Source organism: Plasmodium vinckei (assembly GCF_900681995.1).
Source record: "Plasmodium vinckei vinckei genome assembly, chromosome: PVVCY_12".
Taxonomy (NCBI): Eukaryota; Apicomplexa; class Aconoidasida; order Haemosporida; family Plasmodiidae; genus Plasmodium; species Plasmodium vinckei.
In genome coordinates, this window is record NC_051304.1 from 482318 (window position 1) to 500669 (window position 18352).

General features: G+C 21.4%; 3 protein-coding genes across 3 annotated transcripts; 1 reads left to right on the plus strand and 2 right to left on the minus strand.

Moving 5' to 3' along the window:
* Positions 1-4636: 4636 nt before the first annotated feature.
* On the plus strand, positions 4637-5488 carry PVVCY_1201390 (prohibitin, putative; the record flags this gene model as incomplete). The annotated part of the gene is made up of 1 exon (XM_008625151.1): positions 4637-5488. The coding sequence occupies one exon, from the start codon at positions 4637-4639 to the stop codon at positions 5486-5488; it is 852 nt and encodes a 283-aa protein (XP_008623373.1).
* A 369-nt stretch (positions 5489-5857) lies between these two features.
* Positions 5858-9557, minus strand: PVVCY_1201400 (conserved Plasmodium protein, unknown function; the record flags this gene model as incomplete). The annotated part of the gene is made up of 11 exons (XM_037634630.1): positions 5858-5911; positions 6026-6083; positions 6167-6425; positions 6520-6595; positions 6725-7118; positions 7276-8149; positions 8340-8680; positions 8805-8855; positions 8956-9174; positions 9309-9362; positions 9505-9557. 11 exons carry the CDS (start codon positions 9555-9557, stop codon positions 5858-5860), a joined length of 2433 nt encoding a protein of 810 aa, XP_037490703.1.
* A 588-nt stretch (positions 9558-10145) lies between these two features.
* On the minus strand, positions 10146-15668 carry PVVCY_1201410 (conserved Plasmodium protein, unknown function; the record flags this gene model as incomplete). The annotated part of the gene is made up of 1 exon (XM_008625153.1): positions 10146-15668. The coding sequence occupies one exon, from the start codon at positions 15666-15668 to the stop codon at positions 10146-10148; it is 5523 nt and encodes a 1840-aa protein (XP_008623375.1).
* Positions 15669-18352: the final 2684 nt, after the last annotated feature.

The following is an 18352-nucleotide window of genomic DNA, read 5'->3' on the forward strand; positions in this document are numbered from 1 at the left end:
TTATGTGTAGGTTGGTAATGTTCAAATATTATACTTGAGAATACGAATACAATACTAAAATTATAATTAAATATGATTATATAAAAAAATAATTCATAATTAATTACAACTTTTATGTCCATGAACCATAAAATTTATAAAAAAAACTAGATATATATGTAAAAAATATACATATTTTTTATTTCATCATTGTTTTTTTAAAATTGTAAAATCATTAAAATTGTTTTAATATAATATATTTTTGTTTGGTACTATAAAATATGTATTATTATTTCCCTTATGATTAAAAAAATGAAAAACTTTCAGGTTATGTATATTCATAAAATTTGTTATATGGAACTATAGATGTATATATTTATATACATATGGGATCATTGCTTATATTGTATTTCTCTTTACAAAAGTACGTATAATAATATACCATTTATTTTGTATTATATATAATATTTAAATAATTTTTTTTTTGAATTATTTAAATATATTTATGAAAATTCATAAATATTATATTTATTTTTAAATTTTATTTGTTTTTTTTTTAAGTATAATTATGTTCCTTAATAAGAAAAAAAAAGAATTTTTTTGTAAAGAAAAAGCATAATTTTTCATAATATTTTCCCTTAATATTATATAATAAAAGCAAGTAAATATAGGTGTCAAAAAATAGGGCATATATATATTATTTAATACGTATAAATAAGCATATATGATAATTTTTAAATTTAAAATATTTTTTATATATTAAATAATATACATATGGGCACGATCAAAAAATAAAATAATATAAGGAATAATAGTTGCTTAATATTTTACTTAAAAATAAGGCATATGAATTGAAAATAAAATATATTATTTTATACTTAAAAAATAATAAAATATTATATATTAATTTACACGCATTTTTTGGCATTAATTTGTATCAAATGCTGTATTGGTGCTTATATTATTAAATTCCTTTTAAAAATATTATAAACATAATAAAAAAAAAATATATGATAATCAACTTTTTTTTAAAAAACAAATATATGAAAATACTATCCTCACACTTTCAATATTAAATAATACTTATTTTTTTTCCTTTTTATTTTTTTGTAAACATGGGAGATAATCAAAGGCGTAAAACATGTTTCAAATCCGATTTTTTGTTGTATTATTTTTATGTGTGTTTATTATACCCATATTTATTTGTATATTTTCATAAATTGAAGGTAAAAAATAAATTTTATAATTAATCCGCTTATTTTTTTTGCTTATAATTAGTATGTATTATGTATATTATTTATATCTCGATCATATTATCAATTGTTTTCACACTAATTATATAATATATGTATGTATATATATATGTGTGGCTAAGTTCCATGTGAAAATGTACACATATAATCTAGATTAAAGAATACTCAAAATTGCAAATAAGGTCTTAAAAATAAATAAAAAAGAAAGAAAAAAAGCCATAAAACATGTTTATGAATAAGAATGCTACTATTTATAATTTATTAAAAATGTTAGCAAGTATCTTTAGTCGTTTTCTATAAATATACTATTGTATATATATAAAATGTACAATTATATATGTGCACACGCCAAAATTATATAAGATATATTACTTAAACTCATATTACATCCAAATTTAATGTCAAAATAGGTCTTTAAAATAAACTAAACAACTGTTCCCTCTGGTTATATACATAAACAAGTTCACTGCGTTTTACCAAAAAAAAAATAATAAAATGTAAAAACTATACAATTAATGATGTATGATTAAAAAGTTAAAATAATTCGTATCATTTTGTTTAAATTGGGTATTATAATAAACTGAAAAACAAATAGTAATATAATGTGTCTTATCATTTATTAATATTTTTGCAGATAAGACATTATAAATATATAACATTATAAATAATAATTTTTATTTATACAAACTATATAAGTGCCCATAAGAATGTATAGGTCAATTTTCACATGGTAAATAATATCCCTAATTTATATGCAAACAAATTAAGTAACATACAATGAAAATATCGTGATTAATAATGTTTATGCAATTATACTATCCCCATATATGGCATACCCCCAGGTATGCATAAATATACACACATATATAAATCATCAAATATATATTCATAAAATATGTATTGTTATGTATTCCCATGAATCCACAAAATGATATTAAAAAAATATGCATAAAAGGATGCTGTAAATAACAATGAATGTTTTCATATATCCATTATATATAGCTTATTTATTCTCATAATATTCAAATAAAAGGAAGAAAGAAAAATAAGTGAAACATGGGACAATAAAATGACAAAAGATGCATATAATATATTCACCAAATAGGACTATATAATTTAATAAGGTATTAAATTATGAATACTAATAATTTATGCATCCTCAATTTCTTTCGATATATCTTTTACTTATAACAAGTAAATATACAAACATAAATATTAAAATAGAAATATGGGACAAACAAAAAAATAAAAATAATAATATAAAACAATGCGCTAAAAAATATATATGAAGGAACTTCAATGATACACATCTATATTTCTTTATATGTGTATTTTTAAAATAAATATATAAAAATATAAATTTAATTACGGAAAAAAAAAATGATATAAAATAAGACTATAAAAATGATGAAATAATAAGTATTATATTATATAGAATAAGCCTTTTCCAAATGGTAGAGATATATATTACCATTTATACACATTAAAAAAAAACATGCATATATATAATGGCAATAATTTTAATAAGCATATGAATTATAGTTATAAAAATGCTTAGATAATATTATTTTTTTTTAGTCTTTTTTTTGTAATTAAAAGAGTGCTATAAATATTGAAATGATTTTATTGCATAACATATGATTTTTAAAAATCGAAAAATATTGCGCATAAAATACTGTCTATAAAAATTATAAATATTGATTATTAAAAATTATTTATCCCTTATCATATAATAGAATATTCATAAAATATTATGACATACATTGTATAAATATATAACATTAAATCAATAAAAATTAACTCCTTTAATATATTATTTTGCTTCAATTTTTTTGTCATTTTATAATATGCCAATACATTTTAATCATTTGGAAGTAAAATTAATGAATTTTATTTCTATTTCTTTTTCTCTATTAAGGCAAAATATAATAAGTTATATTTATTTTGGCATTTACTATATGATTGTAACTTATGAAAATCGAAATTATAAACTATATTTACCTCATCAAAATAAAAAAAAAATGTTAAAGTTCAATGCATATTGTATTAATCATTTTATATTAGTGATTATCTCTTTAAATTTATGAACGTTCAGGTAAAAAGTTAAATAATAGAAGAAAATAAAAAATTATAAGTCTATATATTTATATTTGACTTTTGTAATATACAATGCTACTTATAGCATTATGGTGTCTACTCTTTTATACCTATTCATATATACATGTGTATCAATGATTGATAAATGTTATATATAGACTTATTTAATATGATATATTTTTTGGAATATAAATTAAGAGATAAAAATAAAATAGCTAGTATTAAAGCAATTACAAACACAACCAATTGAAATATTTATACGTTTTATAAATATAATAAATTTAACCATATCATTTATGGTTCTTTTTATGCTTTCTTTTATTTGAATCGGTATTTTAAACATAATTTCCAACGTGTGTAACAAACGGGATTATACAATCAAATGGTGTGTATATGTATATACGCACACAAGTTGATACACCTAACAATTGTATGTATATAATGACATAAACTATTCGGATAATAAAGCATTTTTAAACCACATTTAACTAAATAGTTATACATTATCACTTCCTAATTTTGTGTATACCAAAAATATATATAAATATAATAGCAAAATAATACATAAACAGATCATTTTTTTTGAATTTTAATATTTTCCATAGCTATATAATACAACATTGTAGAGAATAAAATTGTTAGCATATAATGAATAAAAACTATATTTTTATTTTGCTTAATTTTTAATAGTTCTTTACATAGGAAATAAAACTTTTATTTTTTCACCTCTTTATTATTATTTTCATTGCCTTGGTTTTTTCATCCTTATAAATTTATATTTGTTGTGTATTTTATGTTTTTTATAAAATATTAAAATTAAAGCTACTCATTCAAAATATTTTCATTTTTGAAAGATAAAAATTACACAGTATGCTCCCACATTTTATATATGCATTGCAAGGTCATATTGCATTTATTTTTGTTATTTTTTTTTTTTCACTAGATCAGTGATATTATTTATGAAGAAATAAATTTTTATGAGACTTACTAAAATTTTAAGAATTTTTTTTTTTCTTCATATTTATTATTTACAATTTAATTAATTTTATATGTTTATTTACATTCTGATCAACTAATAAAATGGAAATGTATTAAGAAAATGTTAAAAATAATAAAATCGTGTATGGTGAGAAATATATATGTAAATTAACCAGCTTATTTATGTATATATAAAGTTTTTTTTTTTTTGGAAAACAATTTTAACAAAGAAAATAAGAACAAACACTCAGCTCAAGCACTATTTTGTATAGAGTCATATATGAACAGATTTGAGCTGATTAAATACGGGTGAGAAAAAAAAAAACAGAATGAATAACCCTCAAAACTTTGATATACATAATCTGAGAAGAGTAGGGAAACTTGGAGTAACTGTAGGAACAATACTTGGTTTAACATCATTTGGTAGTTGGTTACTTAACAACAGTTTATATAATGTAGAGGCAGGAAAAAGAGCAATAAAATATAATAGATTATTTGGGTTATCAAATAAAATATATGGTGAAGGAACACATTTTTTAATACCGTATTTTGAAAGATCAATTATTTATGATGTTAGAACAAAACCAAGAGTATTAATGTCCTTAACCGGTTCAAGAGATTTACAAATGGTTAATATTACATGTCGTGTATTATCTAGACCTAATGAATATAAATTAGTTGAAATTTATCGAACCTTAGGTAAAGAATATGATGAAAAGGTATTACCTTCAATTATTAATGAAGTATTAAAAAGTGTAGTAGCACAATATAATGCTTCTCAATTAATTACACAGAGAGAAGTTGTAAGCAAATCAGTAAGAGAACAATTAGTTCGTCGAGCAAAAGATTTTAATATTCTACTTGATGATGCATCAATTACTCATTTAAGTTTTAGTGCTGAATATGAAAAAGCTGTTGAAGCAAAACAAGTAGCACAACAAGAAGCAGAAAGAAGTAAATATATTGTTTTAAAAGCTGAACAAGAAAAAAAATCTACTATTATTAAAGCTCAAGGAGAAGCTGAAGTTGCCAAATTAATTGGGTTAGCCGTTAAAGATAATCCAGCTTTTATGGAATTAAAAAAAATCGAATTATCTAAAGAAGTTTCAAATATAATTTCAAAATGCCAAAATAAAGTTATGTTACCTGCTGAATCATTACTCATTAATTTTTCAAAGTAAAATTAAAAAGTAAAAAATACGATAAATGAACAAAAATATTATTATTACATTTGTTAAAATATTTTTCAGTCATATATATATGAATGCATATACACATATTATGCATTTATTAATATATATATTCTTATTTGCAAAAGTAGAGAAAATAAAACTTCCCTTCGCATATCAATTTTCCTACTATGTTATCTTCACAAAACTATACATTTTTCTTCACATTTTTTTTTTCATATTTTTTTTTCACAATTTTCTATATCTTATATGTCTTATGAAATTCGGTTTCATTTTTATACACATTAAAATGCTTTTTTTTATTAATTTTATATTTAGCAACTCTTTTTTGTTTTTTAATGTACATTTCCTTTCTTTTTTTTAAAATAATTCCTTTTCTTCCTCACAAAACAGTATCCTTCTATTAATATCTTCCTGTTTATCATGTATAGGCATATACATATATATGTGTGTATGCATGAATTTCAAAGGAATTCACTAATAAAACTATATGCACATAGCATGCGTTAATTTATTATTTTTTCTTACGTTCAATTCAACAAGATTGTAAGGGTGATTGAAAAAATGGTTGTAGTATTCACAAGATCTGAATAGAAAAAATTGACATATAAGATAAGTAATAATTTTCATTATTTTTTTTCGCTTTATTTATATTATATATATTTATACCTTATTTGATATGTTTTTGAACACCATTTATGTATATGAGAAGCATAATGGATTTTTCGATTTTTATAAACATCAAAACTTCTGTTGTTTTTATTTTGTTCATTCATAAAACTTTTCTTTTTTGGTTCTGTATCGATTTCTGCTACGAAACCTTGTAACTCTTTTTTGCTTAACTTACATATTTCTTTTATGTCTATAATTTTTTTCTTTTTATTTGATTCCAATAATGTTTCAATAAAATCGATTATTTTTAAATGATCTATGTATAATGAATGTAAATATATGGAGACTATCTATACTTATTAATATGGATGAATAAAAAATAGGCTTTGTTAATTTTCTTATTTTTTTACCTTCATTTTTTTCATCTAATACTTTGAACAATTTTGTTAAGGTGATTTCTACTAATTCCTGTGCTGGTATATTTACCTACGAAAATGAACAAATAAAAATGTACGTTCAGGAAATAATTGGATAGTCTAACATTTTATAATGCCACAAATGATCGAATAAGCATGCAAATATGTACGTATGTATGTGTCTGATATCTTTTCTTACCTTTTCTGCAATGCGTATTGTCTTTTTTTTTGAGAATATCCCACTTGTTCCATCAGTTTGGCCGTCGTCTTTTTTTTGTTTGTCATCATTAATAATATTGTATATCATTTGCATATTTTCTAATTTGATCATATTAATAATAATAGTAATCGACATTTTTAAAAACAAATTTATATCTAATTCTAAATTTTTATCAAAATCTAATGAACATAATATTGTATGAATCGTATTTTTATTTAAATATAATTTATCACAATTATCTAAAACATGTTTACAATCAAATATATGAATTTTCTTTTTATTTTTTAAATTATGCTTTACTAATTGCTCGCATAAATATTTTTGTAATAAATCTGCATTTCTCTCAAAAATGCTGTTTCGTATCCCTTCGAATCTGTTCAGAATTTGGAAAAATATAAGAGAGCATCAAATAAGATCATATTATTTTTCCGCATCTATACATATAGAGATGTTCTAAACTGATATTTTTCAAATGTAAGACATGAAATGGTTAGTGAATTTTTTCACCTATTTCAAAAGTAAATACTTACCTGAGTCTTAAAATAACTTCCTTGATATTTTTGTAGTAAACATAATTATCGTCGTTATAGTGAAAAATATGAATTAATAATTTATATTCTTGCTTTGATATAATATGGTTGTTTTCTTCGAGTATCTTTTTAAATTTCATTCGATGAATATATCCACTATCACATAAGTCATATTTTTTAAATTGATATAAAAGGGTATCATATAAAAAATTTAACTCCTTTTCATAACATGCATATATTAATTGTTTATATAAAATTAAGTCATCAAATTTCATATCTACAAATAATTCTCGATTTTTTTTTAATTCATATAAATATTTTGGTAAGATATTTACATAATTGTTGTAATATATAAATCCATTGTCTTCTTCATCAGAATATGAAATATATAACAGAAAATCGTAATAGTTGTTTGTAAATATGTATTTATAATATGAGTCTATATTGTTGCTATCACCTTTTTCACTATTATTATCAAAAATAAATATATTAGAATTTTGTGGTATTTCTTCAGGGGTTCCAAAAAATATATCAGACCCGTTAAAATTATTGTTTATATATATATCACAATTTTTAATAAGATCTATTTCTTTATTATTAACATTAAATAAATTAGATAAATATTTCCTATCTTCTTTTTCACCATTTTTATGTTTATCTTTACTTTCCTCCTCAGAATTTTCATTTATACTTAAACAATCATCTTCATCCGTGTCACAAAAAAAATATTTCTTCGACTCACTTGTAGTTTCATTTGGTTCTTTCTCTCTATTTTTTTCTTTACTTTTTTTATTTTCAAAATGAAAATAGCTAATACAAAATTTGTAGTTTACCATTTTTAATATCTCAACGTAATAGTTATGCTTAAGTTTTCCTATAAATGGGAAATTGTAAAATAAAAAAATATATACCATACTATACTTCTGTCTTATTTTATGAATACTATACATATGGGATACTACTAAAATGAGGGGAAAGAGATATACTAATTATATTTTATAAAACCTAATAAAGCATAGAAATAGTCATTATCTTTATATTATTGGTACTACTATTTTTTATACCCCTCTTTTTAATGTCCGCATTGGAAAGATAACGATAAAGATTCGATTTAAGAAAAGACAAAGCCTCATTTAATTTATCATTTTGATAGTTTTCTTTTTTATTTCGATCTAGCTCATTTTTATCTATATTATTTAAATATATTTGTGAATTAATTTTATCTAATTCATATGCTTGATCGTAAAAACATTTTTTATTCAATATATTTTCATTTATTAATTCATCTGATTTTTGATTTTCTTGATTATTTTTTCTTAATAATTCTCTTTCTTCTTTTATTTTTTCGAGTATTAATGAAATCTCAGATTTAGGAACTGCCTTTGCAAATCTCGTTTTCATAAACCTATAAATGTTATAGAAAATGGAAGCAACAAAAATGGGGGGAAACGTTTTTTTTTATATTTATTATTAAAAAGGTAGAAATTAAATAAGATTATTATGTCGTAAATATTTTATCTTATATTAACTTGGATGACAAATTTATGATTCCTCTCAATTTCTCTTTGTCTTTTATTAATCTGTGATTGTCGAAAAAAAAAAATTACATTAATGGAAATAGAAATATAACTAAATCAAATTTCATATTATTATAATTACTTATTTATTTTATTTTGTTACTTATCAATCCATGCTTCACAATTCAAATTCATATCTAAAGTTCGTGTTAGAGTTTCGTTTTCAAATTTAAATGTTACAAAATATTTTTCATCATTATTTGTATAATCATTAAGAGAATCTAAATTAGTTGTACATAATTCTGTTATTATAAAATACGTGTCTATTTTATATTTGGGAACAGGCTCATCCTTGTTTTGATGAAAAAAAATTACTTTATAACTGTTTATTATTTCGTGGGGTAGGTTAAAAAAAAATGTAAATTAAATAAAAATATTATAATTTTATGCAAACATAAATAATGCATATATATATACAGACATTATGCTTAAAACATCTTATATTTTTCTACATACTAATTCTCTCTTTTTTCTTCATCCTGTCCCGTGACATATATTTTATGGGCATACCTGTGTCATTTTGTAATTAAGTATAATATATATCATATTTCAGAACATGAACAGATCATAATATTAGCACATCTATAGATATATATGCAAAGATTGAGAGACGATTACACACGTGCTTCTATTTTTATAGGTTTTGATTTACTTGCTTGTCCATTTTTTTATTATGCTAACTAGTAATTCTATTTTTTCATCCATTTTAAATACTGTTCTTAAGACTAATAAATAACGCAAAGTTATTTTATTTTTATATTTTATTTTGTTTTATTTTTCTTATATAATTATAGAACACAAATCTTTATATTATCATCATTGCATTATTTTTAATAATATTTTTTTCATTAAAAATGAACATATATATAATTTTTTTCAATATTTAATATTATAGATTTAATTATATATATAGATGTTTTTTTCCTAATTATTATGCGTCTTCTCATTTTTAAACATTTTATATGCACAGAAAAATAGTCTGAACATTTTTTTCTCCTTACAATGTTAAGTATAAAAATATTTTTAAGTTCAAAAGTTAAATCGAATTTATGTTAAAATTTAAAATAAAAGGTGATAAAATTAAGCAAATAAATAATAGATATATAAACAAATGAAAACGCAATAGATGAATACACAAACACATGCATGTGTACAAACAGTAAAGGTAGGTCTAACTATGAGATAAGATAGGTGTAGGAAATGCTATACTTATATAATAGTATAAAAATGTACGAGATAAAATTATGGATTTCCATTTTTTTAAAGTATCAATGAAAAAGCCCCAAAGGCATACTATTTTTCAGTGGAAAAAAATGTATTAGTAAATTGGGTAAAGTCCATAAAATGATTGTAATTGTTATTATCAAAACTATTTTGTATAGATTGCTTAATTACATTTTGATCATAATCATTAAACTTCGACCAATCAGAACATACATTTATATCTTGTATATAATTTTTTCCTAATTTAACTCCAGGTATTTTCATAATCTGATCTATTGTTAAATTATTTTCATCAATTGTTTCTATATATTTTTTATTGTTTGAAGTATTTTTTTGAAATTCTTTTAAAAATGTTGTTGGCATATTATATTTTGTATCATCTTTATATATAAATTTTGTTTCTTTTGTACTATGATTTGAATTTGTTTTTGTATTATTATATTCATTTAAATTGGTTTGTACATTTTGTTCATAATTTTTTAAATAATTATTTTGCAATTCAGTCTTTGTCATATCATTTTGACAAGCCCCTTGTGTCTTTAAAACGCAATTTCTATTTTCATTTTCTTTATTATTATTCATTTTAAGGGTACTAGAAGAAATGACATTATTTGTCTGTTTCTCCAACATTTGTTCCTTCAAATTTTTATTTATGTCATTATTGTTAGTATTACAACTTATTTGATTTCCTTTTGTCATAAACTTGTCATTGCTTACTTGCATAAATAAGTTTGTTTCACTCTTTATATTTTCAAATCCTGTAAATGGTTTCAAAAATAAATGTTCCTTGTCATATATATATTTTCCTATATCTTCATTTATATTATTACCCATATTTATTATTCTACTATTATTCATAATATCTATTTTACTTTCTTTTTTCATAAATGCTTTGGTAAATTCATTTGGACTTCCTTTTGTCTTTATATTGTTTATTATATTTTTATTATGCTCATGAAAATTAGGAAAGGGCATTGCTCCATTTAATGTGCTATTTCTTTTATGAAAATGAATAAAACGGTCAGCCCCAGATCCTGATCTCATTCCCATGTTAGATGCAGATTCATATCTAGGTGCACTGATTCTATTATGATTTACATAATTAGAACATGTTTTTTTAATATTTAATAATCCTTGACTTCCTCTATTAAATACATTCGAATGATATCCTTTTTTATATTTCATATCGGGACTATCAACATGCATTTTATATGTATGTAATGTATTATTATTATTGTTTATTATGTTATTGTTACTAGAATAGTTTTTGTAACTAGCATTTGTATCACAAACTCCATTGACAATAGCTTGATCGTTATTTAATTTGTTCACATTTTTAGCATTAACTAAATTATTATTCATAGGATGTACATTACTGTTTCTGTAATTAGTAATATTATTTGTTTGTTTTTTTATTTCATCTATATTATTTGAAATGTTGTTAATTTGTTTTGTATTAGTATCGTTTAAATTATTTTCCTTAGAATTACAAGATGCATTACTAATTTTGTCATTTTCATTGCTTGATTTATTAGCACATTGTGATTCATCTATTTTGTTGTTTTCATTTTTTACAGCTTGATCTATTACAATATTTGTATTATTATTGTCTTTTTCTGTGTTTAATTCTTTTTGTTCACATTCTTCATTATTATTTGTATCATCATTTTTAGAATCTTTGTTTTCTTTTTCATCAGTAATATTTGAGTTTGTTGATCTGGTACCTCCTAATGTAAATCGTTTTATTCCATTGGTAAGTATTTCCGTAAATCTATGATATACATTCTTAGATTCTTTTTCATTCTTTTTACCTACTTTAGATTCATTAGTTTCTGTTAAAATATTTGCAAAAGTTTTTAGCTTAAACAATCCGTTTTCAAATTTTGATAAATTTTGTTTAGTAAACTCATTGTCTTTCTTTTCGCTAGTTAGATTAGTAGGTGAATTAATAATAGCATGTGCATCACTTTTTGAACTTAAATATCTACTTTGTGATTTGTTTCCCCTTCCATTAATATTTGAATTATTTTTACTGGAAGAATTATTTATATTTCTTCGGAAGCCTATGTATACATTATTGTTAGGTATTCTGCCATAGCTGATACTATATCGTTTGTTTTTTTCATCAACTAGTTTATTCTTAAATTGATTTAAATTTGATATACTTTTAATTTTATATTGTTCATTATTTATGTTAATATTATTTTCGCATATATTTCCAATAATATTTTTGTTCACATCTGATTTAGATGTACTAGCTACAGAACCATCTTTTTTTAGTATCATTTTGTTCTTTTCACACATACGATCATTAGCTATGTTTATTCCATTAATGGCGTTATTTATACTGATAGTACTTCTCACCTTATTGATAGTGTTGATATTTATATTTGATTCTTTTGCAAGAATTGCATTTTTATATGGACCCACATTAGATGCAAATATATAATCCTCATTTAGTTTGCTAACATATGAATTGTCTATTGTCGAATTTAAATGTGAAGGAAAATGTAAACATGGATTTTCTTTATAATGTGCCGTATTATTATTTATACATTTTTTAGTATGCATTATGTAGTTATTTGGATTATGCTTTATGTTAGATTGGGTTCTTAATTTCTCATTCCATAGATATTGATTCGAATTGATTCTATTATCACTATTTTCATTAGTTGCATTTTTTTTTATGAAATTATTTTGACAATTGTCTTTAAAAATATAAGGATTAAATAATTCAAGTTTTTCCAATGTTTTATTTTCATTAATATATGTAGAATTTGTTAATTTTACATTTTGTGTATTATATTCATTTATATTTCCCATACTTGGAAATAAAAAATTATTTTTTTTATATATTCCATTATTTGAATTAATATATCTATTATTTTTGTTCATAATAATATATGAAGGTATATTATTTGTATTGTTCATTGAACTAAATCTTTTCATATAATTTTGAACATTTTTCATATTAATATCATTTGTATAATTTCTCATATAATTATTTTTTGCATCTACATAATTTGTATTTCCTTCTTTTATTTTTTTACAAACTTCATTTATATTCTTAATTTGTTCACCAAGTTTTTCAACTTTGTCTAGTTTTTCTTCATTATCTTCAACTTTATTTTTGTTTTCTAATTTTATTTTCTTTTTTATATTTCCATTTGTACTATTAGAATTAATCTCATCGATTTTGCTATTACTATTGTTTACCACATTTTTACATTTTATATTTTTTTTAGAATTCTTTTTCATTTTTTTGTTTTTATTACATGGATTTTCATTAAGATTTGTCATTTTTCCATCATCTTTAATCTGTCCAACATTAATTATGTTTCTTTCTTGTGTAATATCGTCTACGTTTTCATTTATACTATCCCCTTCTTCAAATAGTTCATCAGTACGTTCTGTGTGTTCACTACCCTCGTTACTTCTCAAGCTTGATCCATCCATTTTGTCTAAAAGTGTGTCATTTTTTTTTGTATTTTTCAAAGATTTGTTTGTATTATTTATTTCGCTTATTATAATATCTTTAGTTAAATTTCTAGTATTATTTTCTGCATCATTTAATGGTGTATTTATATTTTTTGTTATTTCTGTTTTCATTTTAATTGAAGAGTTCTTGTTGGTGAGTTCATCTTGACAACCTTCTTCTTTTCTATTGCTACTTTCATTACTTGATAATAGAGTCATACCTTTTTCTGAATCATGTTCTGTAACTTTTGCATTGTCAGCAAATTTAATTTTCTCAGATTTTTCGAAAACATTTTCAGATGATTTATTAAGTTGTGATAATACTTGATTATTTTTAAGAGAAATTTTGTTCGTTTTTAAATAGGTTAGTATAATATTTTTTAAATTTTTATTTTTTGATTCATCAGATAATATAAGTTTAATTATTTCGTTTAGATGCTTAATTAAATTGTCTACATCATTTGGGGTTTCTATTATTTCATTAAAACTTGATGAAAATTTGAAAATTAGCAATTCAAATAATATTTTATCTTCCTTTTTGATAGCACTACTATTTGCCATTAATAATAATATGTTATTAAAATGGACAATCATTTTTAGGATTTCATTAAAGTAGTTATTATTTTTAGAATTTCTTTCAACAACATACGATTTTATGTCATCTATTTTGATATGTATTTCTTCTTGATTATTTTCAATATTTTCTACTTCTTCATCTTTCATGTTACATTTTTTGTGTTCTACTATAGCATTAAATAGTAATATTAAATTGTCTGTACTTACTTGATAATTTAAACTTGTGAAATAATTTTTAAATTTTTCAAATGTTATTTGTTCATCCTTAATATTTAATATATCATTTAAAACTTCTTTAGTTATATAATTCGTGTCGTTTGTTTCCAAATTTAGAGACTCTTCTTCAGCAAACATACTATCTGATTTGCTTTTCTTTAAAGTGTCATAATTTTTATTAATTTTTTCTAAGTTATCCAATGTTAATATGGTATTTGTATCTACTTTTTTACTTTCATTATCTTCTCTTTTTTCAATATACATTTTTTTTTCATCAATACTTTCAGTTGAATTATTTGAAGAATCAAATCCATACTCATATATTTCATCATTTTCTAAGTTGGTATATAAATCGTTACAAGTATCATTTTGAACTGTTTCATCACTTTTTAATGTCTCTATATTTCCTTTTATTTCATTTTTATGGAAATCAAAATATTTCGATAAATTAGAAACTTCAATTTTGTGTCGGTTAAAAAGTTTATCTATTCCATCTGATTCATTTTCACTACTATTAGTCAAATCCGAACATTCACTTTTTTTTTGAATACTAGAACCATTCATTGTTTCTTCATTTAATAATTTATGATCAGTCTCTTCTTTATCACATATATTATTATCTTCTATTTTTTTATTCTTGTCATTCTCCATTTCATTCATCATAAACTTATTTAATCCTAAATTTGTGATACTACTAAAATCATAATTTAATTTTGAATATACACTTTGTTTTGTCTCTTCAAATATTGAGGATATATCTATTAAACTTGATGCTTCACTAAAAATAGGTGGGTGACTTTTTTTATTATTGTAATTTAATTCTTCTAAATATTTAGAAACTAGTTTTGGTTTTTCTGTCTTTTCATTTTCTTCATCATTTTTATTTATATCTTCTAATATATTTTTTTTTTCAGAACTAGCTAAATCATTCATTTTTATTTCTGAACAGGTTACATTATCAGCTATATTTAATAATAATTTTTCTTCCTTTTTGTCATCATTATTAATAACTTTTTCTTGGGCATTATCAAGATATTTATTTTCATGATTCATTATTTTTTCAGCTTCAAGTGGTTTACTAAAATTATTGCTAAACGTATTTAAATATATTTCATTGAAGTCGTTAAAAAAATTATCAATGTTACAATTATTCCTGTCCTGTTCATGCAAATTTGTTTCCTTCGTACTATCATTAAATACACCTTTCATATCTCTGTTCAAATTATCAGAAAATAAATTTATATCATTAGTAGGTTTGCAATTTGATGTATCATTTTCCTTGTCTTTGTTTATTACAACTTCTGTGCTATTATTCACACTCATCTTTCCTTTTTATTTGAGAAATTTTTATTTTTTTTAGCTAGCGCTATTTTAGAAAATGTGTAACAAATTTGAATAAACGCCAAATACTGGTGTTAATAAAACTGTTAGTGAAAATGTTTTTTCAAACAGATTAACAAACAAATAGATAACAAACAAAATGAGTTGCAAAAGACATGGCATTTAGCACAATTTGAATAGTCGCATTAAAAATATACGTGTCTATTCACATATAATATATCCATATTAATATTTTTAGAATAAATAAATATTACACTATTAATTATTTTATCATAATTATTCAATTATAATAAAAACAAAAAAATAGTAAGGGTATGAAAAATTTATAATATAATCCTGCCATATGCTATTCCAAAATATGCATACAAGTTAAAAACAAAAAATCCAAAAGTATAAAATTGTAAAATTATAAAACTACAAAACTATGAATTGCCTAAAGTATAAATATCACATCGGATATTTTCGTGAAACAATAATGATACAACGAAAAAAAAATCGTACAAAAATATGCATACACAAAAAATAATGCATATGTAATAATATTATGCATGTATATTTATATATATTTATTTATTTATATGACAATAATGTCTTACAAAAAAGAAACAATCTAATAATGTATTGTTTTGAGATATGTATAGAGAATAAAAACAAAAAACCTACAATCAAAATAATTTAACTATAACTTTTTAATTTTTTTAATATTTTTAATTTAATTTGGTTTTATTTGTTAATATAAAATAAGTAAGTATAAATAAATATAAAAAATGTTTATATAAACAATTCAAATATCACAAAAGAATGAAACTTAAAAGACAGAAAAAATATATTAGTATAAATAAAATAATAAAAAATGCACAAAAGTGCAAAGGATAGGAAATAACTTAAGATATTGTAGTATTACTTTAAAAAGTGTGTATACCCAATTTCTTACTTATTAAGTTAATTATCTTTTTTTTAATTCTTCGTATTCTATAAGCATACATATTATTCCATTTATATCAATATCATTTAAAAGTAAAAAAAAATAAATAATTATACATACGTATGGAATAGAAAGAAAAATACTACAAATAATATAATTGGAACCTTAAAAAATAAATAAAAAAAATGGGAATATAAGAAATAAATTATGTTCATAGTATAATATACAAAAAGAACATGTCGTAATCAGAAAAATTCTATTTATCATTTTCTTTTCAGTAGTACCAATGAAGATAAAACAGCAATAGTTATTTTATAAAAAATGCAAGATATATATAAGCAATACATTTGCATATACATTGTTGTCAAATGTTTTAAGAATAAAAAATTATGTTTATAAATCTTTTAACTAAACGTAGTTTTATAAGTTGATCATTATGTATATATGCATGTATGTCTACACATATGTTTTTCCAAAAGTATGGGTTTAATTTTAAAGAATATTTATATTTCTACAACTAATGAAATTGATTTATAATTTAGTACAGCTTTCAAAGAATAAAATTTAACTTATACTATCTTCATAATCAGTGAAATTTTTATTTATTATATACCATTTAAAAATTGCAAAAGTTATAGGTCACACATATTTTTTAGTTAATCCTATTTTGATAGAATGAAAATATGAGCATATTATCATATCATTGTAGTCTATTTTTTATGATCAGTATAAAAGGAAAATTGTAAAGCATAAACAATTTTGAATGCTAACTCCTGCATATATTTTATATAGATAAGTTTATTTCATCACTTTTAAATGCATTAATAACATGCACATGCAGCCATTTTAAAATAATATATTCTTTACACAGTATTAACCAAACAATAATTTAAAATATTTTATATTTAATGCTAAAACTTTATGAACATGTCTGTTACATACACACAACATATTTCAAAAACCTCATTTTAATTCCCTTCTTTATAACACACTTAGTTATATATAGAAATGGTATTTCAAAAGGGTGTGTAATTTTTTTATTTTTATAATGGCTTCCTATTTATAATAAATTAAAATATGTTAAAATTTAATGGATAGGAAATATTGTCATTCCTATTATTATTTTAAGTGTAAACAAATTGGATATACAATACGGGATAATACAAAAGGTATACAAATTATATTATATGTACTATTTACATGCTCGTATATTATGAAAAATTGTTATTCATTGTTTTTTAAATTAATATGACCATAATTATTAGTGTGATATGTATAATGATAGTATGTAAAGATTATCCAAAGCAACATTATATAACATTCTACAAAAAAATATGCATAAAAAATAGAAAATAAAACAACTTATCCAAAATAATTAATATTTATAAAAAATGATATATGACAAAAATATTAAAAATTTATTGTATATTTATTTTGTCCATTATATGTGCAAGTATTTTTCCATTATTTTTTTTTAATTTTTTATTACACTTATACTACAAAATTAATGATAATATATGTAAAACGGACAAATATATTGATATAATTTGTTATTTTTCTTTTTCTTTTTCTTTTTGCTGTCAAATTTGAAGTTAATGCTTTGATAAGGACTTTATAAAATATGGAACTCTTTAAGAACTATGATGAATGACCATTATTTTTTCCTTTTTACGATAAAAGGTGAAATATACAATTTTAAAAATAATTAAACCCTTCTTATATAACTTAATTGATATAAAAA